Source organism: Eleginops maclovinus, chromosome 24 (genome assembly GCF_036324505.1).
Source record: "Eleginops maclovinus isolate JMC-PN-2008 ecotype Puerto Natales chromosome 24, JC_Emac_rtc_rv5, whole genome shotgun sequence".
Taxonomy (NCBI): domain Eukaryota; kingdom Metazoa; phylum Chordata; class Actinopteri; order Perciformes; family Eleginopidae; genus Eleginops; species Eleginops maclovinus.
This window is the reverse complement of record NC_086372.1, coordinates 4,296,967-4,324,326: the sequence shown is the minus strand read 5'-3', so window position 1 is coordinate 4,324,326 and position 27,360 is coordinate 4,296,967. Positions and strand designations below refer to the sequence as shown.

General features: G+C 44.2%; 2 protein-coding genes and 1 long non-coding RNA gene across 7 annotated transcripts in view; 1 reads left to right on the top strand and 2 right to left on the bottom strand.

The window, feature by feature from the left end:
* Window positions 1–119: 119 nt before the first annotated feature.
* On the bottom strand, window positions 120–3,072 carry LOC134860920 (uncharacterized). Of its 2 annotated transcripts, none has more exons than XR_010165323.1 (3): window positions 2,368–3,072; window positions 1,793–1,854; window positions 120–1,682 (listed from the first exon to the last, which is right to left on the bottom strand). It is a non-coding gene; the product is annotated as an uncharacterized LOC134860920 (long non-coding RNA). The 2 variants fall into 2 exon arrangements; XR_010165324.1 differs by having other exon boundaries at window positions 1,798–1,854.
* A 26-nt stretch (window positions 3,073–3,098) lies between these two features.
* Window positions 3,099–6,980, top strand: LOC134860915 (grancalcin-like). Of its 2 annotated transcripts, none has more exons than XM_063877798.1 (8): window positions 3,099–3,305; window positions 4,187–4,438; window positions 4,769–4,838; window positions 5,117–5,160; window positions 5,384–5,531; window positions 5,701–5,814; window positions 5,975–6,033; window positions 6,236–6,980. In XM_063877798.1, the coding sequence occupies exons 1-8, from the start codon at window positions 3,282–3,284 to the stop codon at window positions 6,260–6,262; spliced, it is 738 nt and encodes a 245-aa protein (XP_063733868.1). In that variant the 5' UTR covers window positions 3,099–3,281; the 3' UTR covers window positions 6,263–6,980. The 2 variants fall into 2 exon arrangements, with proteins under 2 accessions (XP_063733868.1, XP_063733869.1); XM_063877799.1 differs by having other exon boundaries at window positions 3,157–3,305; window positions 4,193–4,438.
* A 46-nt stretch (window positions 6,981–7,026) lies between these two features.
* Window positions 7,027–27,360, bottom strand: part of kcnh7 (potassium channel, voltage gated eag related subfamily H, member 7) — a 46,452-nt gene continuing 26,118 nt past the window's right edge. For all 3 annotated transcript variants that reach the window (XM_063877767.1, XM_063877766.1, XM_063877765.1), the window contains 11 exons: window positions 23,793–24,218; window positions 19,477–19,708; window positions 19,193–19,360; window positions 18,694–18,893; window positions 16,815–17,067; window positions 15,037–15,236; window positions 14,284–14,368; window positions 12,771–13,037; window positions 10,990–11,140; window positions 9,607–9,796; window positions 7,027–9,412 (listed from right to left, as the gene is read on the bottom strand). In XM_063877767.1, coding sequence (XP_063733837.1) covers window positions 9,152–9,412; window positions 9,607–9,796; window positions 10,990–11,140; window positions 12,771–13,037; window positions 14,284–14,368; window positions 15,037–15,236; window positions 16,815–17,067; window positions 18,694–18,893; window positions 19,193–19,360; window positions 19,477–19,708; window positions 23,793–24,218 — 2,433 coding nt within the window. In that variant the 3' untranslated portion in view covers window positions 7,027–9,151. The remainder of the gene's footprint in view (window positions 9,413–9,606; window positions 9,797–10,989; window positions 11,141–12,770; window positions 13,038–14,283; window positions 14,369–15,036; window positions 15,237–16,814; window positions 17,068–18,693; window positions 18,894–19,192; window positions 19,361–19,476; window positions 19,709–23,792; window positions 24,219–27,360) is intronic.

The window sequence follows — 27,360 nt, the reverse complement described above, 5'->3', positions numbered from 1 at the left end:
TCTGCTGGATCAGGTACCAGGCTGCTAGCTCAGGTATTTAAAGTTATTGAGTGAACGAAACATCGATCTCCTATTGCCTCACCTCTCGCACTATTACTCTGATCCTTCTGTTATATTAATTATTGGCCAAAGTCCATTTTATTGGTTGAATAATGCAGAAAAACAACAAAAGAACAAGGGCACTGGCAGCTTGGTATGTTATGCACTGCCTGGCCAAAAAAAGGTCACTAATATTTCGTTGGACCGCCTTGAGCTTTGATTACGGCACACATTCGCTGTGGCATCGTTTCCACAAGCTTCTGCAACGTCACAACATTTATTTCTGTCCAGAGTTGCATTAATTTTTCGCCAAGATCCTGTTTTGTTGGCGGGAGATTTGGACCACTGCGCAAAGTCTTCTCCAGCACATCCCAAAGATTCACAGTCGGGTTCAGGTCTGGACTCTGTGGGGGCCAATCCATGTGTGAAAATGATGTCTCATGCTCCCTGAACCACTCTTTCACAATCTGAGCCCGATGGATCCTGGCATTGTCCTCTTGGAACATGCCCGTGCCATCAGGGAAGAAGAAATCCATTGATGGAATAACCTGGTCATTCAGTATATTCAGGTAGTCAGCTGACCTCATTGTTTGGGCACATAATGTTGCTGAACCTAAACCAGACCAACTGCAGCAACCCCAGATCAGAGCACTGCCCCCACAGGCTTCTGCAGTAGGCACCAAGCATGATGGGTGCATCACTTCAGCCGCCTCTCGTCTTACCCTGACGCTCCCATCACTCTGGAACAGGGTAAATCTGGACTCATCAGACCACATGACCTTCTTCCATTGCTCCAGAGTCCAGTCTTTATGCTTCATAGCAAACTGAAGCCGTTTTTTCCGATTAGCCTCACTGACAAGTGGTTTTCTTACAGCTACACAGCTGTTTAGTCCCAATCCCTTGAGTTCCCTCCGCATTGTGCGTGAGGAAATGCTCTTACTGTCACTGTTAAACATAGCCGTGAGTTCTACTGTTGTTTTTCTACCATTTGATTTCACCAAACGTTTAAGTGATCGCCGAGCACGATCATTCAAGATTTTTTTCCGACCACATTCCTTCCTGGAAGAGGATGTTTCCCCACTGTCCTTCCAGTTTTTAATAATGCGTTGGACAGTTCTTAACCCCATTTTAGTAGTTTCAGCAATCTCCTTAGATGTTTTCTCTGCTTGATGCATACCAATAATTTCACCCTTCTGAAACAGATTAACATCTTTCCCGCGAGCACAGGATATGTCTTTCGACATGACTGTTTAACAAATGAGAAGCTACTCACTGCATCAGTAAGGGTAAAATAACTTGTTGCCAGCTGAAACATAATCACCCATGCAGTAATTATCCAATGTGAGGCTCATACCTATTTGCTTAGTTCAATCGAGGTGGTGACCTTTTTTTTGGCCGGGCAGTGTAACATGTGTTCTACAGAAGGCTTGATGCAAAGCAAGACATAATGCAGTGCTGACTCATTGAGTAGCTACAGTAACATGGGCTGTTGTTTGAAGGCTCTGTTCTTCCTTAAAGGATGCCGATGCTATTCTCAGAGACACTGTTCAGGCAGCAGAGTCTTTGACATAGGTGAAGAGGAGCGCATCATTGCTCTCCAGCAGCTGCAGTCCTCACACTGGTGGGTGGGGCTCTCTGCACTCCTGAGGGGAGACCATAAGAACAAGACACCATGAATTTTGGATCAATAACAAAGCCTTGATGACTGAGTAGTAATGTCTAAAAGCATGTTGAAAAAGTCATAGTATAGTACCTTACGTTTTTCAGAAACTCAAGACGCCACCGTCTTCATTGATGCCAGATGTCCTTTCAATCCTGTGGGGAAAAAGAGAGCATGAAGTCAGTATGGAATATTGAAAATGTCAGAAAAAATACACATAGTAAAATGTGTCGAAAGTATCTGAAAAAACGGCTTAGTTGTATGACTAAAGTTGTATAGTAGGTCAAAATGACCAGACAAAGTATGTAGTGTATTTAAAAAATATTACAATATTTTTTTAGTTTTTTCTGGAATTAATACTTTTACTCCAAATACATTTACACATTTTTACTTCAGTAACATTTTCGATGCAGTACTTTTACTAAAAATTGAGTATTTTTACAGGGTGGTTTTAGTACTTCTACTCAAGTAAAGCATCTGAATACTTTTTCCACCACTGTGCATTACACAAAATAGGCGCATTATGAATTAAAACTGCACCTGCTCACTAACACCGCTGCAGACAGAGTATACGAGCAGCTGAAAAATACAACACACAGATGACATACCACGACAAACTGTGTTTAAGCTACAACATGTATCAAGATCATCATGTATGAAGTGTGTACCTTATGACAGCCTGTACCTCCGAAGTGCTCATCAGGTGTTGTTGAGTACCAGTCACGGTACTTCTCAGTCATTTATTATTTCAAAATGACTGAGGTGATTTGACTCGTGTCAGCCCGGACTGTACCACCTACATACCGGCGTTAGCATAGCTGTAAGCTAACAGGACACAGCTGTCACGTGTGTTTGTGTTGTTTGTTTGAAATGTGTTTGTTTGCTTATTGGTTTGTTTGTGTGTGCGTTCAGCCCCTCACTGACTTTTTAAATCCAAGAAAACTCCACTTATCGCTGTTTATTCCCTCCAGTCTCTCTTCTGTTGCAGTCTCGTCAGCTGGCTAAGTTGTTGGGAGCTATTGCGCATCATCCGATCAGTCAGCTGGCACTAAATTCCGTCATTGGGCGCCTCTCGACAGAGAAGACTGGAAGGACAAAGTTATACAAACACCCTGCAAAAAAGGTTATTAGTCGACACTAAAAAAGCACACTGCTCCATGAGTTGGAGACATTTCAGAAGGTAGCCAAGGACTACAAACCAACACCGTACATCCTAAAAGGACTACAAAACACCGAGCCCTCTTCATAAAGGTTGAACAGCTTATCCAGCTACATTACTTTTAAAGCTTTGATTTTCAAACCTTTTTTGCTTGTCTTTTTATGGTAGGTGAAATTTACGAGGAGTACTTAAACGCAGCCCCTTAAACACGCAAACAACTGATGGGCGGGTCTTCTACTGCTGCTCACCCATTGGTTCTCTCCCCCATCAGTCAACTCACTTCCGACAGTTTCTGTGCTCGGATGTGATGTAGCAACTGTTCAGACGTATCGGAAGTTAAAACATTGTTCACAGAAACCCTTGCAAACCGTCACTCCCACTATTAAGATATAACACTTGCTACAGTTTGCCCTGTTTCACCAAATGGCTTATCCGGGATACGGTGGGGTGAGTTCATTATCTTGTCGTATTGTTATAGTCATATACCAAGCTACATCGGTTAGCAGAAAAGCTAGCCTGGGGCTGTTTAAACGAGGAAACGATAATTAGTTGTTCTGTTACACGTTTACTATCTTCATGTCGACATTGGGTTGGTTTCCGTATTTTAGCAGAAGGGGAAAGTAAGGATCCATATGAATCCCCAGTTTATTTGAAATGGACCCGGAGAAATGTCTTCCGGGAGAAACAAATCGTCTACATTCCGGAGGATATGCAAAACCTTAAACCTACTACATGTGTTTATCTGTAATGAGGCTTGAGCTGTGATATATTATATCAAACTCTTTTTTAAGCCTATACATATGTCTGTAACTCTAATAGAACAAGTCTTATCTAATGCTTACACATGCTCTCCTTGTTTAGTCTGGGCATCCTTAATTGATTAAAAGGAGGACCGAATTTGGCCTGAATTGAGTCAATACAACTAGGAAAATGGGACTCAAGACAACTTAGTAACAAGTAAGCTTTTAAAGCTTTGTGTAATCAAGCTAAAAAATAACTTTGACCTACGTCTAAGTGTGGAATGCAGTGACTCCTAGGTTTGATTGAATAGGGATTAGAAGCGTATTGTTCCTCATCCAATAGCAGGCCTCCAGAGTGATACCTTCAGTCATTGAATGCAACACTGGCATGCTTTATATGTAACAAGCACTAAGATATATGACATTTCTCAAACTACTGACAAAATCAATTAACGTACGAGTTGAATAATAATAATAAAGCAACCATTCAAAGTTAGAAGACTCTGTGGTGTTCAGTTTTCTACATGTTGCACTATACACTTTGAGAGGCTTTAATGACACCATCCCTGGTCTCTGATCTGTCCCCAGCCTCAGTACGGCGGTCCGATGCCGGGAATGCCAGCTCAGGGGATGCCAGGAATGCCAGGAGGGCCCATGGGAGGCCCCATGCCCGGGCACATGGGTGGGCACATGGGTGGGCAGATGGGAGGGCAGATGGGAGGCGCACCCCATCAGGGAGGATATGCCCCCTATGGAGGAGGATATCAAGGCTCGTACGGCGCCCCAGCCCCAGCTGCTAATGACCCGATGTGGGGTTACTTTACCGCCATAGCAGGCCAGGTGAGAAACTCACGCTCGTCACTTCTCGTAAACTATCAAGAGAGCACATACTATATATGTAGCCTTTATAAAAGCCACAGTTTTACCACAGGATTGCTTTCATTTTCATATTTAAGTTCCCACACAAAGAGGAAATTCTTCACAGATGTGTCAGGTTTCATGAATCGGTACAGTAACTCTGATGTCAAGAGGAAGTAGGGCTTTGTGTGAAATTGCTTTCACTCTTTCAGCATTGAATGACTACTTACTAAAGATCTAAAGTGTTCTTTTGGAAGTCGTGGAAGATTTTAAAAACTGTTGCTACACAAAGGCTATCTCTGCTGTGTACAGGATGGAGAGGTGGATGCAGAGGAGCTGCAGCGGTGTCTCACCCAGAGCGGATTCACCGGATCGTACTCTCGTAAGTTCACTGGAGGGGAAGGGTCAAACCGCTATTAAAAGCACCCGCTATCTCCACTGTGATTGGTTGACAGCTGACCAGTCTCTTTCAGTGCATTTGAAAAAATGAATGTTCATTAATATACAGGAGAAGAAAGTGGCAGTTCCCTTAAATATGTAGGAATATGTTGCAGATACATGACTTCAAATTAAAAGTATGTGTTCAACATTTATATTTTTAAGTGTGAAAGCTTGGACTTTAAACGTAGCGTTACTAATCTTGTCTGTTTTTCTTTACAGCATTCAGCCTGGAGACTTGCAGAATCATGATTGCAATGCTGGATGTATCCTTACTTTAATGTCAGGGTGAGATGGAAAAATGGTTAATGAGTCCCATCAGCAGCTCCTATTGTACCTGTCCATTCACACTCACCATGGAAGTATGTGTACAGTAGGCGTGGTGTTTGTCCTTGAACTGGGTTATCCAGCTGTGTGTATATCAATGGCTGCTTGCTGTTTTTATCCCCGTGGGACAGCAGTTACGAACCTTAACCCGAGCGTGTGCAGAGGGACTTCACGGGGAAGATGGGCTTCAACGAGTTCAAGGACCTGTTCACGGCTCTGAACGGCTGGAAGCAGAACTTCATGATGTTCGACCGGGACAGGAGCGGCACTGTGGAGCCGCTCGAGATGACGCAGGCCATCAGCGCTATGGGTGAGACTTAATCATGAGGGAGGTTAATTGCGAGAGGTGTATGACATTTAATGGAGACGTCAGTCAGACATCAATATGTGCCCACTGGTGTGATCTGACAAAGTCCAGACACATGCACTTGGATTCTGCATCTTTGGGGCTGATATTAATCTTCTTCTGTGTTTCTCAGGGTACCGCGTCAGTCCTCAGGCTCTGAATGCGATCATCAAGCGCTACAACAAAGGAGGGAGGATCTACTTCGACGACTACGTGGCCTGCTGCGTCAGACTGCGCGCTCTCACAGGTACACACACACCTAGAACCGTTGTGACGCGTTCACTGAACACACTCCTGCACAGATGTTTAATGTGGACTGAGCATGAAGGGTGTTTATTCCACCTGTGCTCCGTGTACTGCAGTGGACTTATGTTTATTGACGGTGATGTTTCCTGTTCCTGTTGCAGAGAACTTCAAACGGAGAGACACCATGCAGCAGGGATCTGTCACCTTCCAGTACGATGACGTGAGTCCTGTGTCCTCTTAAGCCATCAGCCATTCATTCATCTCAATAAGCAGAGATTCTGTCTTACACGTTACACGCTGATTGAAGAGTTTAATTTTTAGTTCCATGTTGCTGCAGCTTACCTGCATATGAAACCGCTCAGAGCTGCTTCAAAAACCATATGCTGTCGAGGTGCTGAGGTTAATTCACTCTCTGTCCCCAGTTCATCCTGTGCACGATGGCCATCTAATGATGTCTGCGTACACCACGAGGTCAGCGCCTCACCAACCAATCAGTGGAGGAGTCCGGACCACTGCCTCATGGGAATGCAAAGGGAGGCCAGTATATTTGACTGAGCTGCAACAGGAAAGTACTCATCGCTTGTAACGCTTGCTGTTTAGCCTTGTAAGTCACACAGGACGTGTTGCATATATATGTAAACACAGTATGTATCCACATTAGAGGGAACGTAATAGTGTCTTTAAATCCTCTGTAGGATTTCTAACCTTCAAAATAAAAGCGGCATTGCAACACATTAAGAAATAAAAGGTTTGGGTCTCATGTTGGGTGAAGTGTCCACCTGTGAGACACCTAGTGTGCCATTATAATCTGAATGTCTGCTGTAAAATATTAAGTATAGACCCTTGTTAGTAACGGCAGCATCAAATTAATATTTAAATATTAGCAGCATTTACAGAACACATTTGTTACACTGAACTTTATACGGATAGGATTTTTTTACTGCTGTCTCGCCATATTTCTGTTTTTATAACTTGAGATTAGCTTGATGTTAAACTTGATAACGAGCCAAAGTGACTGTGATACTGTTATATTGTCATACAGCTACATTTTGTTGATGCACCTGAGCTGCACCCAGCCGGCTTTACTTTGTAAAAATGACCTCTGCACACTCCCAATGTCGTAGTACAGATCATATTTTGTTACTCATAATAAACCCTTTCTAATCAGTATGCATTCTGTTTATTCATTTATACAATTGCACATTTCCCCCAGTCTATTTACACGATATATTTCATTTATTTAAATATAGTTAAGAACAGAAACATTCAAATGAGCTGTTAAGTGTTGTATTGTATAAAATACAGTGGCAAACATTTAAAAAAATGCATAAAAACAATTGTGAACAGCACTACCTTTTAAAAAGGGACTTATCATCCAGTACAGCAAGGTTTCTAATCTGTGCAAAAGTTTGCAAATCCCATGAAAAAGTCTTCAGGACGCGTGGAGTTTATAGGCTTTAGCAACTTTTGTTCTACATCTGTGCTCGAGAAGGAAAGACGGGAGAACCACCTGCTGGAAACATCTGTACGGTTTCCCTTTTCTTAAATAATATTTCCCCGGGTTTAAACAAAGTAAAGACTTGGGTTCAATAAGTAGAAACGATATGATGTGCAATATTAAATGACAACTGTTTCATGCAGCCTAAAGCCCGTCACTGGAGTGTTGCTACATTGAGAGGCTGTACATTGCATTCATCTTCTTCCCATCTGCATTCCAAAGCATTCCCATCAACCAGGGGGGTAAAAACAATAAGGTCATAGAAAAATAATAGCAAATTAAAGTTTGTTTTAGAAAAATAGGCCGAAGCGTTATTTCTAAATCTCCTTCCAAATGTCATAAAGAGATTGAGACCTTCTTATAGCTGAGTGCAGTCTCCATGCAATACACGAGCGAGAGGGACTTTGTGTAGTTAGGAAATGACTAATTCATTCTCTCATGCACCCTAAAGTGGTTCAGTTCATTTACATGTGACGCGGGAGGAGCGGGGTCGACGTCGTGTGTAAAGGCTAGAGCAGGCTTATAAAGCTAAGGCTAGTGAAGGCGTCCTCGGCCCCAAAACATGGAAAACTATTCGCTGTTTTTTCCTACGAAATTGTACTTTTTAAGAAGACAATGGAAGACCTAAAGCATGCAACTGAACTATCACGTGGGATCGTCAGAGTTCACTCAGGGTGTGACGAAGATTCAAGATGTCACTTCCTGTCAGGCAGTCAAAGGTTAGCATATGCTGCTAAGGGACATTATGTCAAGCAACTACAAAGCAACGGTGCTCTTTCTGGTACGGAATGAAGGAGAAATGACGGAGTGTTAGGGCACCTTTAGGTCAAACATTTAGATTAAATGAGCTTATTTCCAATTAAAAAATGTGGATATTCTCTGGGTTTTAAGTGGTCCCAACTTCACCGAAAAAAACAAAGCAACTACATGACCCTGTCCTCCAGCGTATTACCTGTAACGCTACAAAGGCCCTAATAGTCATGTAAAAAAACACTTAGACTGCTGACCCTTACAAGTTTAGAGTGAACTGCAAATCCCCCACAGCCATGCGTGTGTTATATTGATAGGATTCAGGTGGTTATATGTTAAATATGGGTTTTTAAATCTAATAGTTCAGCAAATGAACTCGCATAACTGCTGCTGAAAGATGCTCTTTACTTTGTTCACGTATAAAATGATCTCCAGAGCGGATTCATCTCAAGAGATAGAAGATCATTATTGCTCTCAAAGACTGACACAAGTCTGGTTGTGCTATGGGATGTCTGCGCAGCCTCACACACGTTGTGTGTTTTCAGCTGAATAACTAGTGTTTATCCGTTGTGGAGATATCAGGCATGCTAAACACAGCGACAGATCTCTGCGCGGACTTTTTGGAGCTGCTGAAAAAAGATCAGAGCTTGTGGAAAACGCCTTGGGAAGATTTTCATGTAGCCGACTCCCTGTGGAGAGGGAGGAGCGTTAGAAAATGAGAGGTGACAGCTACAGTGGTCTGTGAGCGTGATTCCTGGAGAGTCAGAGTGAGGAACATGCCACAGGAATAAAAGGAACCGGCAGAAAGTAAAACATGCATATCTCTTTTAGAAAAAGCACGTCAGGTGCCTCGTGTTGCTGGCAGTGTTCTATAAAGTATGTACACGCTGGAGGATGACTTTACACGTGGTAATAATATAGTGTATAAATACCTCTGTATAAATTGTCTTTATACATTTAAATCAGAGAGGGGCTGGGGAGAGTTTCCGTCAAAGTAATGGAAGAAAGTCTACAGTTTCCTTTGCATATACAGTCTCTTTCTTAGACCCTGAGACAAGCTTGAGAGGAGACGCTGAGGTGCAGGGGGGGGCTAGTTTCCTGGGAGCCCCGGGTCAGACGCAGGCCGCTGCAGCCCTATTGGTGCTGAGCCGACCTCAGGCAGGGAGGCTTGTCGGCCTGACGGCAGCCTCTGGTGGTGCGGGGGGTGCTCTATAGAGCTGTCCTGTGTGTGTCTCTGCTCCGAGTCCCTGTCAGTCTCCAGCAGCTCAGCCAAGTCCCCCTCTGGAAGAGCGTCTGTGCGCAGGAGCACCGGGGAGCCGTCTTTGGATTTGTTCGGGGTCTTTTCTGGGCTCTGGAGGAGGAACACAGCGTTAGACAAACTGAAGACGGATCAGAGTGAGCACACAGCTACCAAACACACGTCTGTTTCAACCAGAGCCCTTACATGGTTTTATAAAAGGCTGTTTCAATGTGCATAACTGTTCATGCATAGAGCCAGACCTCAGTTTACAGACTTAATGTCATGAATCTGTGGTATCGGTGTACCTGTGGCCGGAGCGGAGCAGGATCCAGGCTGAACTCCGCCTGCAGGGCAGACACCGGCTGCACCCTGATGGCCGGCCTCTGGTACTCGGGGCTGGAGGTGACGGTGCTGTAGGCGGGGGGCCCGGACGTGGTCTGCCTCTGGAGGAGGTGCAGGATGGCCTGGATGTCCGAGGTCATCTGGGACTCCAGTCTGAGAGGAAAACATGGAATAAAATCACAAAAAAGGAAATGTGGTTCAGCACTAACATGAATACAGTACATGTTGATGCTCAGTAATCAGTACTGATGCACCACCTGAGGACATGCAGTTATGTAAATGAGCAGTGTGACATCACTCTGAATAAACACTAAAGATTATTTAACATACATCATCAGGTTGTGGTAAAAGATAACGTTATTGTAACAATGCTGATCAAATGTAATACTAATACTGAACACTAGGTGTCAGCCTGACATGGGGGTAAGTATGGAGGATCACACTAACTTGAGTCTGATGGAGTATTCACATCCTTTACTTGAGTAACATACTTTATTACAAGTTAAATAACTGCAAGTATTTTATCCAAAGAAAAAAGTAATTAAAGTAATAAAATAAAGAAATCCTGAAAAATAAACGTTAAAATAAGAAAGTGGTGTGTGATATACTTCCCTCTGAAATGCACTGATGTAGTGACCTATGGGATGAGGATTCGACAGTAAAGTCTGTGTCCTGTTTTGCAGGTTCAAGGAAATGGAACACCTGCACAGTTTCATCACCCAAAGCAGAGCGTTACATCATGGCGTCTCTGAGGGGGTGAATCACCTTCTCCACACATTCTTTTTTACAGCAGCAAACCAAGGATGGAGAGGGGGAGTGGAGCGGTGCAGAGGGGAAGCCTGCCACGTGGGTGTTTGCTCTTTAGAGGATAATAAGTGTAGATAAACACGTTGGCTGCAGCTTGACTGTAATATGAGAGGTGCAGTGCACTGAGGGAACTCTCTGAGCCACTATCAGTGATCATCATTTCCCAAAACTGTGCAACTCCTCCTCACATGATGACGTCAACAGTCTATGCAATGTCTGCATCTGCATGCTATATATAGACAAGTCTGCCCCCCCCCCTCCCCCCCCTCCATCTGTACAGAGCACCAGCCGGGAGTCACAGAGCTGCTCACACACTGCGCTCTGCATTAACGCCTGCAGCGGCTGTCTGGCCTAAAATGTCCCCGTGCGAGCTCCACTTACAGGAAGGAGGGCTATAGAAAAAGCCAGAGAAGCGTTGTATAGATAAGGCCTCATCCTTACGCTGTGTGTCCTTGGGTGTTTACTTGTGAAGTGGAGGTATTGTGTTTTCCACCTGAGTACTGTGTGTGTTCATGAACAGCATGCTCCCCCCCCCCCACCTGTTGAGGTGCTGCTGCAGCAGGTCCAGCCGTTGCTCCACCTCCCCGTAGGTGAGGTCTGTGTCGCTGTCCTCCTCCCCCGCTGCCGTCTCCCGACACTGGGCTGTCTCCTCTACGGGACGCTGACGCACCCACTCCTCTGTGTGGACCTCTGGGGGAGAGACATGTTTGCAAACCCACACACACACACACACACACACACACACACACACACACACACACACACACACACACACACACACACACACACACACACACACACACACGGTGAATGTGTTATTAGAGCATTGCCTCAGGGGAAGCATCTTCCTGTGTTGTGCCCTCTCATCATTAGCTTCACTAAGCTGTGATCAGCTAAGCGCCGCCTGAATCCTCACATCCGTCCTACAGAGGAGAACATCTAACCCTGGCTGACAGTCACAGCCTCAGTGACAAAATTGACATTTTGTGTATGTTGTTCTCGCCGGGCTGTTTATTCCAATCAGTATCACTACTCTGGCCGAAATCCTCTGAAAGCTGCAACAGCTGAATTATGAGATATGAAACCAGTTTCCCATCTCTGTAGAATCACACTGATTAAGATGCAACAGATATAAATATATATTTTCCACATACTTTATTATGATGTCAAATGTTAAAGTTTTTTGAACGCAGTAATATACAAGATACAATACATTCTAACTACAAGACACTATACTGTAAATAAGTCAGACTGTGGAAACGCAGACGCTCCACATGAAGCAGCAGACAGTGGGGGAGTGAGGATTTCTCCCACAGCATGTCGGGGATCTCCCTCCCAGATGCAGCTCTTTGTGAGAGCTGCTCAGTGAAGCCTGCAGTACAACGCTGAAATCCACAGGAGGCGTTCATCCTTACTGCAGTAGTCACAGTGCTGGGTTTCATTTCATCTGAATAAACAATTACAACCACTTATCTCTCAGATTTCCTTTAAAACATTTAAATGTTGACCACACAGTTATGCCAACATCATGCTTTAACCTCCAGTAAATCCATTATTTGGTCATGACCTACGATCAAAAAGGGGTGACCCTGGATATAATCCTCTTATGTTTTATTACTGAGTGGGTTTGAGGTTTCCCCATGATGACACATAATCCCTGTTTGGGTTTTTAATAGGTTTGACATTCCTCTGCTGGGGCTTAGGTTTTTTTTCTAAATTAACTTCTGAGCCAATTACCATTTTGCAGCACAACTTTAGAGGACAAGGAATTCAATATCTGTTTAACCAAGACAGTGATTCGCTTAAAATGCAACCTTTCCCCCTGGACTCCCCCCTGTGCTGCACTTACACACCAACTGTGCCACCAACACAACCTCTAGCTTTCTAGGCAGTGTGCTATGTCTCTGAGCCATTTGGTCTGGCTCTGTCTTTGTGTTTAATGTCTGCTGTTTTATTTTGAATAGCCTCCACCCCGTGTTACGTCTGTTTCTGCGTCCCGTCTCTGTGCTTCCCTCCTGTTTGATTACCTGATTCTGTTCCACTGATGCCCTTGCTTTTTCCCTGCCCTGCCCAGCTGTCTCTTGTCTCTGTGGTTAGTCTTGTGTGCTTATAGTCCAATCTCCCCATGTTATATTTCACATTGTCCTTTACCTTCTAATAAAATACAACGGATGGATTTAAATCGTCTCCTTTGTATTAATGTTCTTGCTGTTCAAGGATAAACATTTCATTAGAATGAGAGGGAAGTAAAAATGCTTTTGAAGCTGCTTATTTGTACCTCCTTCTCCCAAAGGAAACCTATGGATGTTTTTATGTTCACCTTTATACGCCTGGGTCTGCGTGTTGTCTGCAGCCTGTGCTTCTGCGCTCAGCCCGAGAGCCGCGGTGTGGTCCCTAACCACCGGGTAGCCCAGTACACCCGAACACAAGGGCCTCTGCTCCTCCTCCTCCTCTCTCCCTTCTTCGTCCTCCTCGTCCTCTCCCTCCTCGGCGGACTCTCTCCTCTCCTCGGCTGCTGGGGGGGCGTAGATCTGCCTCCCTTGCTTGGCGTTGCAGTAGCTGGCGGCTGGCTCCTTGTTGTGGGAGCCTACGGGTAGAATTGATAATCAAGAAATCTGCTGGGGGAACCCTGACTCTGCTGGGACTTCCCCTTGGGGTGGGGGGGGCACGTTAGTCTCATTATCTTCGACAACAGGTAGCTATTGCTCTGCTTCAGGGTTGAACTGAGGACAAACGATGTTAAACGCAGCTCTATTAAACCACTTTGAATGAATCCTGTCGCTGTAAATGTGTGTTTACAAGTATGATCCGCAGTAACTGAATAATGCTCTGACATCTTCACAGCTGATGGACGGATCTGCAGGCTGCTGAACTGTGAAATGGACTGTTAGGTACATTCTCCATCTGGGAGATGGTGTTACTGTATTCAGACAGACTGTAACCATGGTGACCGATTGGATTTGCCTGAATCGAAGTCAAACTGCTGAGTGGAGGCTCTGTCTCCACGTCCCAAATCTCCAGGCAGTTACAAGTCAAATTACCCTCGATCCCGCTGTACACACACACTGCTATACAGTATGCTGTCTTCTTTAAACGGCAGGGACGCTGCTGTGTTATCTATAGTACAACTCCTCTGAAGAATACACACGGGCTCAACAAGCAGGGCTCATTTAGAAACGTCTGTTTCATAAGGAGCGTTGTAAACGAGATGGAACAGATTTACTTCCGGATGTGTCGTTTAGGGTTAGGGTTAGAGACGTATGCATAACTCGATTAACCAATATTTCCTGAAAAGGAGCCTGATATACGTTTAGCATTTGGTTATGTGCTTGCCTTTTAGAAAGTTTGTAGGCCTACTTTGTTCACTTTAATCAGCACTGTACATTCCCTCTATAGAATCTATATGTTAAAATGAGCGTACAGTATGTGTCCACAGCTGCCTCGCGCTCCTTCAGGTTATTAATTCCCTGCAGCCGTCTGAAGGCAGCTGGACTCATGTGTTGATAAATCTGCAGCCTCTGATTGGAGAAATGCCTCCACAGAGCACAGTGCCATTATGCACAGCTGTCCACTGGGTTTACTTTCATTAAATCAGGTGCAAATGACACCAGGCTCCTGCGGCAGGACCATAAATCAACATATTGAGTGTTGTGTTTAAAAGCATCCTATCCAACCTGATGTCATGTTTAATTCCTAGAATGCTTTGTAAATTGTAAATGATACACGTACAACTAAGATCAATACATTTGACTTCATATCAGTTGACCTGTTTTTATACTTGTCTTTCATGTATTTGTTATATCTTTTATCGTGATGTTGATTCTCAGCCTCACCTGTGGAGCTTTTCCTCTTGTAGGACACTCGTCTCCGACACTCGTTGTCCTCCACATTAGAGTCAGCTGCTTGGAGGCACGTCACCTGTAAAAGGGACAATGTCTGATCAGAAGCACGTTAAATATAACGACACACACTCATCCACATGTATAGGGACATAAAGATATTTCTGTGTCTGCATAGGGAAGTAAATAACGAGCCACAGTCACCTCTACAGTAACTGACTAACAGATGTGCCATTTTTACACAGACATTTACTATTTACTACCATCCTGCTTTTATGTAATCCTACCAGAACCTTCTCTATGTCCGCCCGTCTACTTTACACTTGTCTGAATAAATAACGCAAAGTGAACTCCTCGATCCGCTTTTAAAGATAATTAAAACATCTGACAAATGTGGGTTCTTGTTCGTGCCACAGGCCTAACACTTCACCCATTTCATCATAATTACATCATGTCCACCCCACCCTAATGCTCTCTCTCTCCTAGCAGCCAATGGCAGATTAAAGAAAATCGGCACTCATGCTTTCATTCCCACGACCAAGAGCCGGAAAGAGAATTATTAAGAAAGCCTTTCATCCAATTGAAATGGCAGAGATGTGGAATATATTGTTTAATTCAAGTAGATCTTCTTTCCTGGGACTGTACGCTAAATTGCAAAGACTGATTTTACATTAAAGCCTCCAATCCATGTCACTGCCTCCTTGATTGTTATAATCAGAGACAAGAATTGACCCCCATGCTGATTACCTTTTCATCACGGAGGTCAAAGGTCAGCTCCAAGTTTTTGAGGAATTGGTCGGCGAACTCCGGATACATGTCGAGCACCTCCAGGATCTCGTCCCTCTGGATGGTGTGGAGGTCGCAGTAACTCAGCGCCCGCACGTCTGCGCAGGATTTCCCCGACTTGGAGAACAGGTGGATCATCTCGCCAAAAATGTCGTTCTTACCTGGGAGGGGAGGGGGTAAGTAGAAGTCAAAATTAAGTCTGATTTATCCACTCGTTAGCAACCACAGTTTTTAAAGACACATAACATTGACAAGTGGGGTGTTACCGGCTAACTGTATGACACCACAGGCTTTTTTTTCAGGCATTTAACCAACATTTTATGTAAAGATCCATTGACTTGATACGAGCTAATCCAAAGTGATAAAATGCTAACTCATTTCCTGGTTTTAGGTCCCGCCCTTAGCTCTTCTCCTTTCTATTCTTGGCTTCTTAAGGAACAACACCTATGGTTGCTAGGAGGAGATGTACAGTATGTAGGACAGTATTTTGATGACCTATAAGGAGACGGGCCGTCTGGCAGAGGAGCGCGAGAATGTTAAAGAGGCTAAAGGGCTTCACAGTCATCTAAAAAAGGATTTACACAATGCCAGTGTGTCCGCATGCAAGTCGCACCGGCCAAACATTCCTGCCTCTGTTTGGTGTGTGATGACCTACATGGAATGGCCACAGCGTTTACAGTGTGTGTGTTTTGCGTTTCGTAAAGGACGGCTCTGCATAGCGATAAATATTCGTCCAGGTCTTGTAAATTATGAAATCTTCAGACACTGCTGTGTATTTAGATAGTTGCTGTTTGCAGAGGGTCAGGATAATCACGCTCACAGCATTGAGACGCGTTATGCTTACTGGAGTATTGGCACGCTCGTGTGAAAATTGGATAATCAGCAGCTCCATTGTTGTACTACAGAAAATGAGCTGAGTAAGGTGTGACCTACAACTTCCACATCCATGCTTCTCAGTCATCATGACCCTATTATGTCACCGCTTTTTCTCCAAACCTTATTGGCTGCATGACAAGTCATTAAAAGGAAACTAATGAATAAAAGGCTGGGGAGGATTTACCTGCGGGCTGTTGAAAGGGAGATGAGATTTCATTTTTATACATTTTGATGTCGGTGTTTAGTAGCACCTGTTCTCAAAACTGACAATCACGTAACACCCTCACTTACTTCCTCTCTCCCTCACCTCTTCCTCTTCTTCCCCTCTCTTTTCTTGTGTTATCTTCTCTCCACCCACAGCTCTCCATACCTCCCTGCTTCTATCACCATCCATCTCCATTTGAAAGCAGTCATGCTCTCTCTTTTTTTATCCACACAGATCCTCTGTTCCCCTCGTCCCACCATGTGTCCTCCCCCACTCTTCCCTGTCCTCTCCCTTCATCTGAGGCACGACTGTGAGGCGGCAAGCAATCAGTGTTCTTTGAAGTGAGTTATTACAACATACCCACTAGGGATCGCAGCTTCCAACTATCACAGCACAACGGAGCCATCTTCATTTTGTTGGCACACCCCCGTCTGCTCTAATGGAGGTGAGTGCAGGCAAAGCTAGCCAGGCTAATGACAGAAGTTCTGTGTTGTTAGGGAAGAGTTTTCGAGCAATATACTGGCTCAACAACAGCATTGGCTAATCAGAAGTGTGTCTGTGCGTAGGATTGCTGAATGAAAGTGACTTAGTTTCCTCATTAAATCTAATGCCAGGGCCAATAGACCTGAGTCATAGTGAGAGTGTACAGTAGACCCACCTAGGATGGCCACCACGACGTCGTCTTTGAGGATTTCGATGGAGCCGCGGGACACAAAGTAGAGCGCAGTTAGCACATCTCCGCTGTGGACGAGGGTGTCTCCAGGGGGGGCGTGGGTGGTCTTGAACCTCATGGCCAGTGCCCGGAGGCAGCCCTTGGTGGCTCCGTTAAACGCCTTACAGCCCTCCAGGAGGTTCTTGTTGAGGTGGAGGCAGATATCGGCCTGCAGGCACTCTGGGAAACCCTTCAGGACCTGTGGATGAGGCGGACACGGTTATGTCATGTGGAAGAGGATATTATTCTTTAAATGAATAGTATCTTTAAAAGCTGTCAGAGTTTTGGTGCGCAGGGATTTATAATGTGTGTTGAAGTGTGGTTTTGGGGTTGCAGGTCGAATCTTTCCAGATAAATTTGAAACAATTGCCACTTGTGTTCTGTCCTTCTTCTCAAAACCTATTATACACTGCAGTGGAAATAGTCTGTCAACACAGTATGGTATGTGTAAGACCAAAAGGCAACAATATTCAATGTTGTCTCGGAGAGTGCATATTGAAAAAACCCTCAATACCCTGACCTGTGATCTGCTACTGGTTAAGAAACAGAAATACTATTATTACGCATTACATTACAATTCACATGTGGCCCTAATCCTCTTCTATACAAGTGAATCCTTTTCTATACATTTATTGTGAGGACTTTCTGAAATAAAAATAGACGTATGATACACTTACCCCTTTAAGACAAGGACACAGTGACCACTGACAAAACAGCTAATGATCCCCGGACAACGAGAACTGACTGGAGAGGACACTTTCTTTACAAACTTTAACACCATAACAGACACTGATAGGTGAGGGAAGGGACTACGAGGACACATAAGGGATATCCAAAACATGAAAACACATTATCTTTTTCATTTACACATCAAATACAATGAGCTCGTGACGAGAGAACAGAAAAACAAATGTCGCCTCAACTGTTTCTCTGGCTCGGACAGGCTTTCACTGTATTTCAAAAACAAAATTACGGTAGATTTGGAAAGGAAAGACTGAACAACATTTGGCAAGCGCAGGTGCCACCGCAGAGCGTGCCGCCAAGCCTCCCACAGTGGGAGGAAAAGCTGGCAGCGCCCGGCGAGGCTGTGCCCACTCTTACAGGCGTGATTCACTCTGTCTCTGGTACCAGATGAATATCATGGGGTTGTGTTTGAATACATGCAAAGGAGACCTCGAGGCAAGCCACGTGCATGTCTACCGACAATAATGTGGCCTGCGTGAAACTTAATGTTCTGTCTGCGGCATGCATACGTTGATACTGTAAATCTATGATGTGGTCTCACAACAACTGTTTACAGTATGTGTTAATGTATGTACAGATAAGACACAGAGGGCACAATACATGCATGTTGGGACAATAAAAACATATACACATTAACACTGTAATGCTATGATTTCTTCTAAAAATGTAACACTTGAATACTAGCATCACACACAGCTAGATGAGCTAGTAGAGGAACACTCATTTCAACATTAGTTAACACATGTACCTCCTGCTCTTACCAGAGTGGTGGGGTCATTCCATTAGACATGAGGCAGACATGGAAAAGACAAACTTATATAAGTACCATGAACAGTATCATGATGAGAAAGGTTACTGTAGCAGTAACCGGGGCTATGGCTGAACAGTATAATCAAGATGAACCATCACACTATGTCAGTGACAAAGCGCGATGGCTTCACGATGGGCTAAAAGCATTTTCCGACAAGAAAGTAGACACACATGATAATTGAAAGAGAGAAGAAGCAGCAGAAGAAAGAAACAACACATTATATTTTGTAACCATTGCGAAAGTGAAAGTGCACACACAGTCCTCTCGTACCATGTTCATGTCGATGCCGTTGGTGTACGACCAGGCGTGTTGGAAGTACTCTTCCAGCCTCTGCCTCAGGGGGTTTGGGATCTGGTGGAAGCGGATGAATTCTTTGACGCGTAGCATCTGGAGGTGATACCTGGCCGTACCTGAGTACAACCTCTGGATGATGGCGGACACGTTCCCAAAGATGCTGGCGTACATTAGAGCTGGGAGAGAAGCCATACAGGTGACGGTTGAGCCAAGGTGGCTAAAGATGCACATACAGAACCTTCTTCTTCTCTCAATACCGCACAAACCATGATCCTGCTGCCACATGACTTCCTGTGTGTAGCATTTCCTCAAGGAAAGACCTACCTCATATTATGTAAAGGTTTTCAGTGATGGTAGTACATTTAAAAGCCTAACCCTTAATCCTATTTTTAAAAACATCTAGCTTAATTCCCGAGGGTTTCCGTACTAACACGATTTAAAATACAACATGGACTGGGACTCAGCTGTCACTCACATCCGATGAGCATGACGCAGATGGAAAAGATCTTCTCAGAGTTGGTGTTGGGGGAGACGTTCCCAAAGCCCACGCTGGTCAGACTGCTGAAGGTGAAGTAGAGAGCGGTGACGTACTTGTCTTTGATGGAGGGGCCCGAGCTGGGGTCACTGTAGTTGTACTTCTTTCCTACAATAAGGAACATTAAACAGAACACACACATTTGACCACATGTGTGTTTGACAGCAAAAATGAGCCTCCATACTAACCACTTTGTTTCAAACAAACAAAACAAGAAAGGTCACCTATCGACACCCCCAGGTTGTCCAGCCAGCCGATCTTGTGCTCCAGGTAAGGCTTCTCCACGTTTCCAATGGCGTACCAGATGCATGCCAGCCAATGGGCGATGAGGGCAAAGATGCACATGAGCAGCATGAGCACAGCGGCTCCGTACTCTGAGTACCGGTCCAGCTTACGCGCCACTCGCACCAGCCGCAGGAGACGGGCCGTCTTCAGCAGGCCGATCAGAGTGGTGGTCTGCGGGAGAGAAACAAAAAAAATATACAGGATTTTAGTTGTATTAAATATCAAGTGTACAAAAGAAAATCCAATATCTGAACTAAATGAGAAGTTATATCCAGTCAACGTGTAAATGTGAAAGTGTTGCTGTCCAATTCAGGCAAAATCAAACTTTCAAAAAGGAGACCAGGGAGTTGTGGTGTGGTGTCAACTTTCCCAGCTATCAAAGTGAACAAATTGGTTGTCTCCTCTCGGTGTCAAGAGTTGGGTCAGGGTCAGTTCAGCTTATTCAGAAACAATGCTTAGTTTAGGAATGCTTAATCTCATTCACACACCACAAAGACTAGACAGTGGATCATTCCTGCTGCTGTGGACACATCTTCAAGGTCTCAGTGTTCCCTCAGGGGCAACACAACTACCCTGAAGATGACATGTCTACAAAAATAAGACTTATTTGTCTCAAGATGAAGCCATACTAGGCATCAAAACATTCATATCAGCAGGTGGAACCTTGGTCAAAGCCTTGAAAATAGCAGGAATGAAAGTATTCACTCTTCTACACACAATGCCTTCTGCTCCGTTTAATTTAAAGCACTTTAATCCTCCCGTCTCAAATTTGTAGCCGGACTAAATGACTACACAGACTTTTGAGGGGGGGGGGGGTCGCATTCAGCCATGACACTGGTCCTTATCCATTAGTGTTGTGCTAAACACAGTAAGTGGAGATGCTAATAGGTCCTACACTCCCTGTCGCGCCTGACAATTATCCTAATATCCTCGGGGACAATCATTACCCGCTGCTTCCTGCAGTCGCTGTACTATGTCATGTCTATATAAGCGTTCTTAAGTTTTTAAAGTGGGTGCTGGTCAACGGGGCAGTGCCCAGGAAATATACAGTAAATAAATAATCTGTTCAAAATAAGGACTTTTTTCTACCAAACTTTGTGGTTGGATTTAGTTCCATACCTATCTGGCTCTCAACATTTTAATTAAGTTGGTGATGGTGCAGGCTTGAAATCAAGCGCTCCTTTAATTCTGGTCTGCGCACTGGAGACGAGGAGCACAGGTTACCTTGGACACTTTGACCCAGTAGGGATAGATTACGCTACAATCACTCATTAGGCATTGATGCTTAGAAATTCAAGCCCCCATGACAGCAGAGGACTGTCCTCCCAGCAGTGGCTAAGGAGGAATTATTTTCACCAGACATTTTGACTGAAGAGATTTACAGTTGTCTGAATTCAACAGATTCTTCAAATAACAAAAACACTCCTGCTGTATTTCTCATATAGAGGTGAGAGTGAATGTAGAGTAATGGCTTATTCAAAGTATTAAAAGCAGGAAGGCGGCCAGTGGAGTTTGATTCATGAGGGAGAGTGTGTCTCCATCATGGTGAGGGAGTGTGCTGTATCTGCTACTGATGGGTCCATTAATGAGCCTCCGTCCTCCCAATCTCACCCCTAAATCACCGCCATCACTCACTGCTGCAGAGCATCCGGCCAACTGAGAGCGCAGTGCATGAATCATACATAGGAACAGATGAGTCCTAAATTATCCATCATCAGTGAGCAGGCAGGGCCTTAGGTGTAGTGCTGCTGCCTGTCTGAGCGACCTGCACGCAGCGTATGATGTGGCCCACACAGAGTAATGTTGATTAAAATCTGAGCTTACAGTAAGTCGGAGGCGTTTGGGGCTGAGGAGCCGAGCTAAAGCTCCCATTAGCGAGCAGCTGTATCAAACGCATCCGCCCAATATCTCTCTGGCCATCTGCCACTTTGGCTTCACACACTCGCCTGGCCACTTTAAAACAAACAGCCACAGTTATGATGCAGCTTTCACTCTGCATGCAGACACAATAAGTATTTTTTAGAGGTTGTTATGTCAATGTGATGAATGGAAGTCCAATATATAAGTGCTTTCCAACTCCGTCTGAGAAAGACGCCTGCCTTTTAGCTGCTCCGTCTTTAACTGTGTGAGTGTCATTTGGTGCTGGGTAAATGAAAAACAGTGATTCAGAGCTCCCTGCTGCAGCAGAAAACAATGCTGAAAAAAGCCATGAAACCAAAGCTGTATGCTGGGAGATGGTGATCGGTTTCTGTGGGTTCATCACTGCCAGGGGCATCCCATTGTCGAGATGAAAACATGGATAACCGCATCCTCACAGCCCATTTGCTGTAAAAATGTCACAAGCGTTCATATTCCCTATAAACAAACGCTGCACAGGACAGAAGAGAACCACATGTTTTGCTTATTCATCCAATCTAATAAGAAAACAAACCTTACCACCATATTATAGTGGGGAATTGTAAGAGCAGGTCTGAGTCTATTCTGACTGTTTGCACAACTCCAGCAGAGAAAGAGTGAGATTGAGGGGGCTGCTTGCTCCAATGAAGCTGCCTCCTCTCTCTTCTTTCTTTAGCACAAACGTTTCTGCAAGTTTTGCAGAATAATAGAGCTGCAGTTCTGTACAGTCTGCTTTAACTTAAGGCGAAATGCACATCTAATTAACTCTCAAATCAAAGACTGAATGAGACAATGGGAAATTCAGTAATACAGCATGTTTAATATGCAGGAAGAATGTGCCATGAATTGTGCTTGTGATTTGTAAGCATAAATAGCTTTTGGGTAAGATGTAATCAATAATAATCTTTCTGGAGCTGCTTCTTTGACAGAAAATAAACCTGACAGTGTGTATGTAAATGTGGACTGAGAGGTTGCTTGTGAGTGGTTTTGCCCGCTTAATTCCAAAAGAATCTCCTGATTTTAAAGTAAAATCCATCCGTCCTTCCCCTAAGACAATTTGGTTAAAAAGTGCATTTACTCTGCCAGAATAAAACAATATTTAGATTCTCATTTGATGCACCTTTTCACACTTAACCCTTCGATTTGCAATTACCTCAAATTTGGAAACAAGGTGCCTGTGAGCACCGACATAATAAGCAAATCCTCTCATCCCACAGGACATTGATATGCAAATGATGGAGGTGCTCAAATGACTCCTGTAGGTAAATGCAGCACCAGACTATTTCTATCCATTTGCCAGCTGCAGAGCTGAAATCCTGCAAGAATCTCACCCTGCCAAAGCAGAAGAAATCTTAGCATATTGTCAGAGATGGTTTCCAGGCAACAAAAGGTGCACGGGTTTAGAGTCTAAAAATAGTCCCCCGCACACAGAACTAAAATAAAGCAGCTAAAAGACAAGAGCTAAAAATGTACAAGGGTGTGTTATTTTCAGTTTCTGCTCATGATTGGAAGGTGCTAATAATATCAGATTTAGTCGCCGCGCTCCCTGTGTTCTTTTGACACGAGCTGTAGCTGGAACACACTTTCTGTCCCCGCACCAGTCATCTCGCCGTGTGACGGGGACATACATCGCGCAGCGCCGTCGCTCAGCTGTCTGCTCTTTTCCCTCCACCTGCCACTCACTGGCAGCCTGTAGTCATAGACTCACTCGCAGGAACACATACCTAATGGTAAATTATGACTCGGCAAACTGACAAAACACACACATCAGGTTGGGATGTTTTCACTGGGAGGTGTTACATCACACATTCCAGTAGCTTGCTTTTCGTCTATTAGGGAAAACTAGATGTCAGATACTTCACTTATTAACACTCAAGAGGTTCTAGATACAAAGCGAGCTCTCACTCTGGAAGCTGCTCTATGTAACTGAGCAGTAGATAACTTGCTGAGCTATCTCCCTCAGACACACACATAGTTTCTCACAGGCAGTAGTTAGGGAGGCTGGGACCTTCTTAACTGATTAGGATTGCCCGGGGCCTCTCAGTCTGGCTCTGATGAAAAGAGGGCTGAGGGAAGCAGATGTGACAGCCCAGCGTCAGATTGCTTTAGGAGTCAAAACAGCTCAGAAGCATGACTGCTGAAGCCGTGGCCTGCAGCCATGACAGTGGAGTAAACCGAGGAGGGACTCGCGTTTGGAAGGTGAAAAAGGGGTGCCATGAAAGTGGTATCACATGCATGAAGAAGAAGGAATTCCAAGTTGTTGTTTTTTGGAAAAATCGAATAATAATAATAATAATAATTTCTACCCAGACTTTCAGTAATTATTTTGCAATGAACCACAGACCCCCATCACCCTTACCTCGTCTGATCCTGAGCCGAAGATGAGCAGGTCGAACGGGATGGCGGCCACCATGTCTATGAGGAACCATCCTTTGAAGTAGTGGATGGCGATCTTGGCCGGGTGGCTGACCACCTCCTCATTGGCGTTGACGTACGTGGTCCTGAAGTTTATGAGGATGTCCACGATGAACATGATGTCCACGATCAGATCCACCACGTTGAGGGGGGAGCAGGAGTAGCCGCACTCCCGCCTCCTCTGCTCCTCGATGTCGTTGAGGAGGAAAGCCGCAGAGTACGGTGTGAAGATGGCCGTGTAGATGACCAACAGCAGGATGAGCCAGTCCCACACCGCTTTGAAGGGGCTGTAGTGCAGGATGGTCCACTTGTCCATTCGCGGGGTTTGGAGCTTATACTCAGGCAGCACGTCTGCGCCCAGAGACAGAACCTGGGTGGGGGGGGGGGGGCAGAGAGTTTGAACGATACATTCCCTTATCAGAATCTGAATTAAAATCAGAACCTGCCTTGTGGTTGGAGAGAATATATTTAGTTCAGTCAAAAGTAAACACAGTTCATATAAGCGCATTAGCATCTCCGTGCCTTTACATTGATGTGCGTGCTGGTTTGTGGAATTGCATTATGACATATGAATGAGGATTTGGTCAAGTAAAGGTCATGTTTGTTTGAGTTGAACTTCAGCAGCGTGGCGGCACACACTGTACAAACCTAATGCACTTTAACATTATCTCCTAACTGAAAGGAAATATTGCATAAGCGGATTACTCGAGGCATGAATTGTACCTAAATAAATCACTCATGTGTCGAGTGAAGGATGATAAAGAAGCGCCTATTCTTCTGAGTTGACATTTTAATTACGCGTAAAAGACATTCCTTTATTTGACACATATCCCATGTTTTCTACACAATTACTGAGATAATTAAATGGGATGTTTTGGTTTCAGACAGACGTGTTGCAGCACAGATAGTATGAGAAAAACAAAGAGCTTTTTGAACATTACAGCATGGAGACATGTTACAATAGAGGCACAAAATACACCTATGAACCTGAAAATGAGCATAATGGGGCCCCTTTAAGTCAAATAAGTTCCTTTACATTTTAAATAATAGTATTGTTATCTCATACTGGCGATTCCTTTGTGTGTGTACTAAAATAAAAGGAAAAACACATCGAACAGAAATGAAAACACCTAGAATATACATTAAAATACAAAGATCATTATGAAGAAACCAGATGAGAACCACAACAGCATGCATAATGTCCTTTCAGTGGAGCTTTTATCTCTTCCCTCCAGCTAGCCTGGATGTCACCATCATTACCTCTGTTACTGCAGATATCATACATCCCTGAATAGCTTTTAACATCAATATTACAGCAGCGTCATGGCCCATTTGGGATAAGAGTCTCGATGACTTGGAAGTAATTATAGGCTCGGGCTGAGGATGCATCTATTTCATCTAAGTGTGTGACACTTCAATAGCCAGGAATTCTCAGGGCATGGCTCCTTCACTGCTGATTATTGAAGCTATAAGGAGGAATGCAAAGAGAGATAGAGGAAGGTAAACGAATGCACCATTGAGCGAGAGACTCCATGTCCCCTTATCTCTCCCTCTGGTCACCTTTGAAACCCCCGTGATTGGGAGGAGGGAGGAAGGATGATGTAATGCCTGAGCAAAGGCTGATCTGTTAATAATTGAGTTGGTTATCAGAAACTCCTACCCGCAGAGGGGTCAGGGTCAAATGCATCTACCCTCCGATACGGGATAACCTTTGAAATCGATTAGAAACCAAAGAACAAACAAAGGGAGCGTGATTCATTATTCATCACACTGCCACTTCATTAAAAGCCAGTGTTCCCGATGCGTCTTCCGTCGATCTTACAACCCAATGTGTAACTGCTGTTCACGTTCAAATACCGCTGCTTAGAGTTGTGTTTCCTTATATAGGTACATTTGAAATCTTGCCATAACAAAGACACTTGTAAATGCTGGCTGGAAACGCAAGATAGATTCTGTTTCATCATATTGTATTTATTTAAGTATTAGTATGATTCTAGTTTAATATTATTGGTTCAATTTTGACTTAATTCCAGTTTTAGTTTCACTGAGTAATCTGATTATTTAGCCTATTTACCTTTTTGGAATTACACGTTTAATGTTTGCTAATATGTCTTTTATCTTCTTATTTAAAAACCTAATTTCTTGTTGCATCTTGTGAAAATTGAAGCTGCATCCTATGAAAATATTCATTGTAATTATTAGAAATATAGTCAAACAAAAAAGCTAACCTCGACTGTCCTGGCACTCGGTTCTGTTTTCATGCAGTTTATGATTAATAATGATGATGCATTGTAACTCTGCACTACACCCCCATGGGTACATTACCCCTCGGCATGCTGGGAGGAGTCTGTTGGCTGGCTGAGTGACAGCTCTGGATTAACGTGTTGTAGCCAATCTGTTTCTAAATAAAAGATCCTGTCTTAATTATTTAACACACCTACTGTAGCTATGTGCACTTGGTGCAAATTAACTCTTGTGGGATAATGGAAGGCTCGCTGTGCGTTTGGCTGGGCTTCAAACAATATGCAAATGAGCATCAGCTTTCTCCGCTTCTTTTAACTATAATTTATAACAGTGGAGTGTTGTGTCATGTTCCTGCAGTTAACTGCGTGGCTCCCATCGTTAAAAATGAGCTCCAGATAACTCAGTGGTGTTCAAAACGCAGCATTAATAGGTATTTAAGACTCACGTGTGCATGAGCTGCATGCACTGCGACGTTCAGATTGTACCAAACAGCATGTGAGCTGCTCGTCTCTTTCTTTATCAGTCGCCGGCTTCCTGGGTGCAGCCTCCATCTGCCTGTGGTCGCTGTGAGGCGGCCAAGACCAGCGGAGACCGAGTCTGCTCACACGCCTTGATGGTGGCTTCAGATTAACTCAGAGGAGTCCAGAGTCACGACATCTGCTGTGGCTTTGTGCGGCTCACAGTCAGTTGTCTAGAGAACTGTCTACAGATCAAACGTGTGGATTCATCTTTTTGTTAGTTTGATAATTATTATCATAATAAGAAAAAGAGATCCGCTGATCCCCAAGCCTGTTGGCCAAGTGCATTTGAAACAGGTGAGTTTCAGTCTGCATTTTTAGACTAGCTACACTGGCTAGAAATGTGCTAACGTTCAGCACCCTTCGACCAAGCAGAAATTACACAGCAGCTTGTTTTCAGGTCCTCTGGTGTGCCACAGCATGATATTAAAAGCCTCTGCTTCTAAATAACCTTGACTTTATTGTTGAATGAAGAGGTCAGTGAGGTGCACTGTGGTCTGCTGAGCCTCTAAGCAGCAGGGGTCCATTTCTGCGTCTATATCCATTACACCACTAATGGGCAGAATGCAGAAATGACACGTGAGCAGTGATTTGGGGCAGCCTCGATTTAACCCTGAGGAAACTTCACTTATAGTCCCTGTCCCTCAGCCGAGGCGGGAAGGTGAGAAAGACCTCTAAGCCTCTGTGTAACTCTAGAGATGGAGCTATGAACGCTGTCTGAAAGCTGTAAGAGGATCCCGATGATGTGCC

What these genes read in the sequence shown, in the direction of transcription:
- LOC134860915 (XM_063877798.1), top strand. Translation starts at nt 3,282, where the DNA reads ATGGCTTATCCGGGATACGGTGGG. An exon ending in ATTCACCGGATCGTACTCTC is followed by an intron (nt 4,839 to 5,116) that starts GTAAGTTCACTG and finishes TTTTCTTTACAG; the next exon opens with CATTCAGCCTGGAGACTTGC. An exon ending in TCATGATTGCAATGCTGGAT is followed by an intron (nt 5,161 to 5,383) that starts GTATCCTTACTT and finishes GAGCGTGTGCAG; the next exon opens with AGGGACTTCACGGGGAAGAT.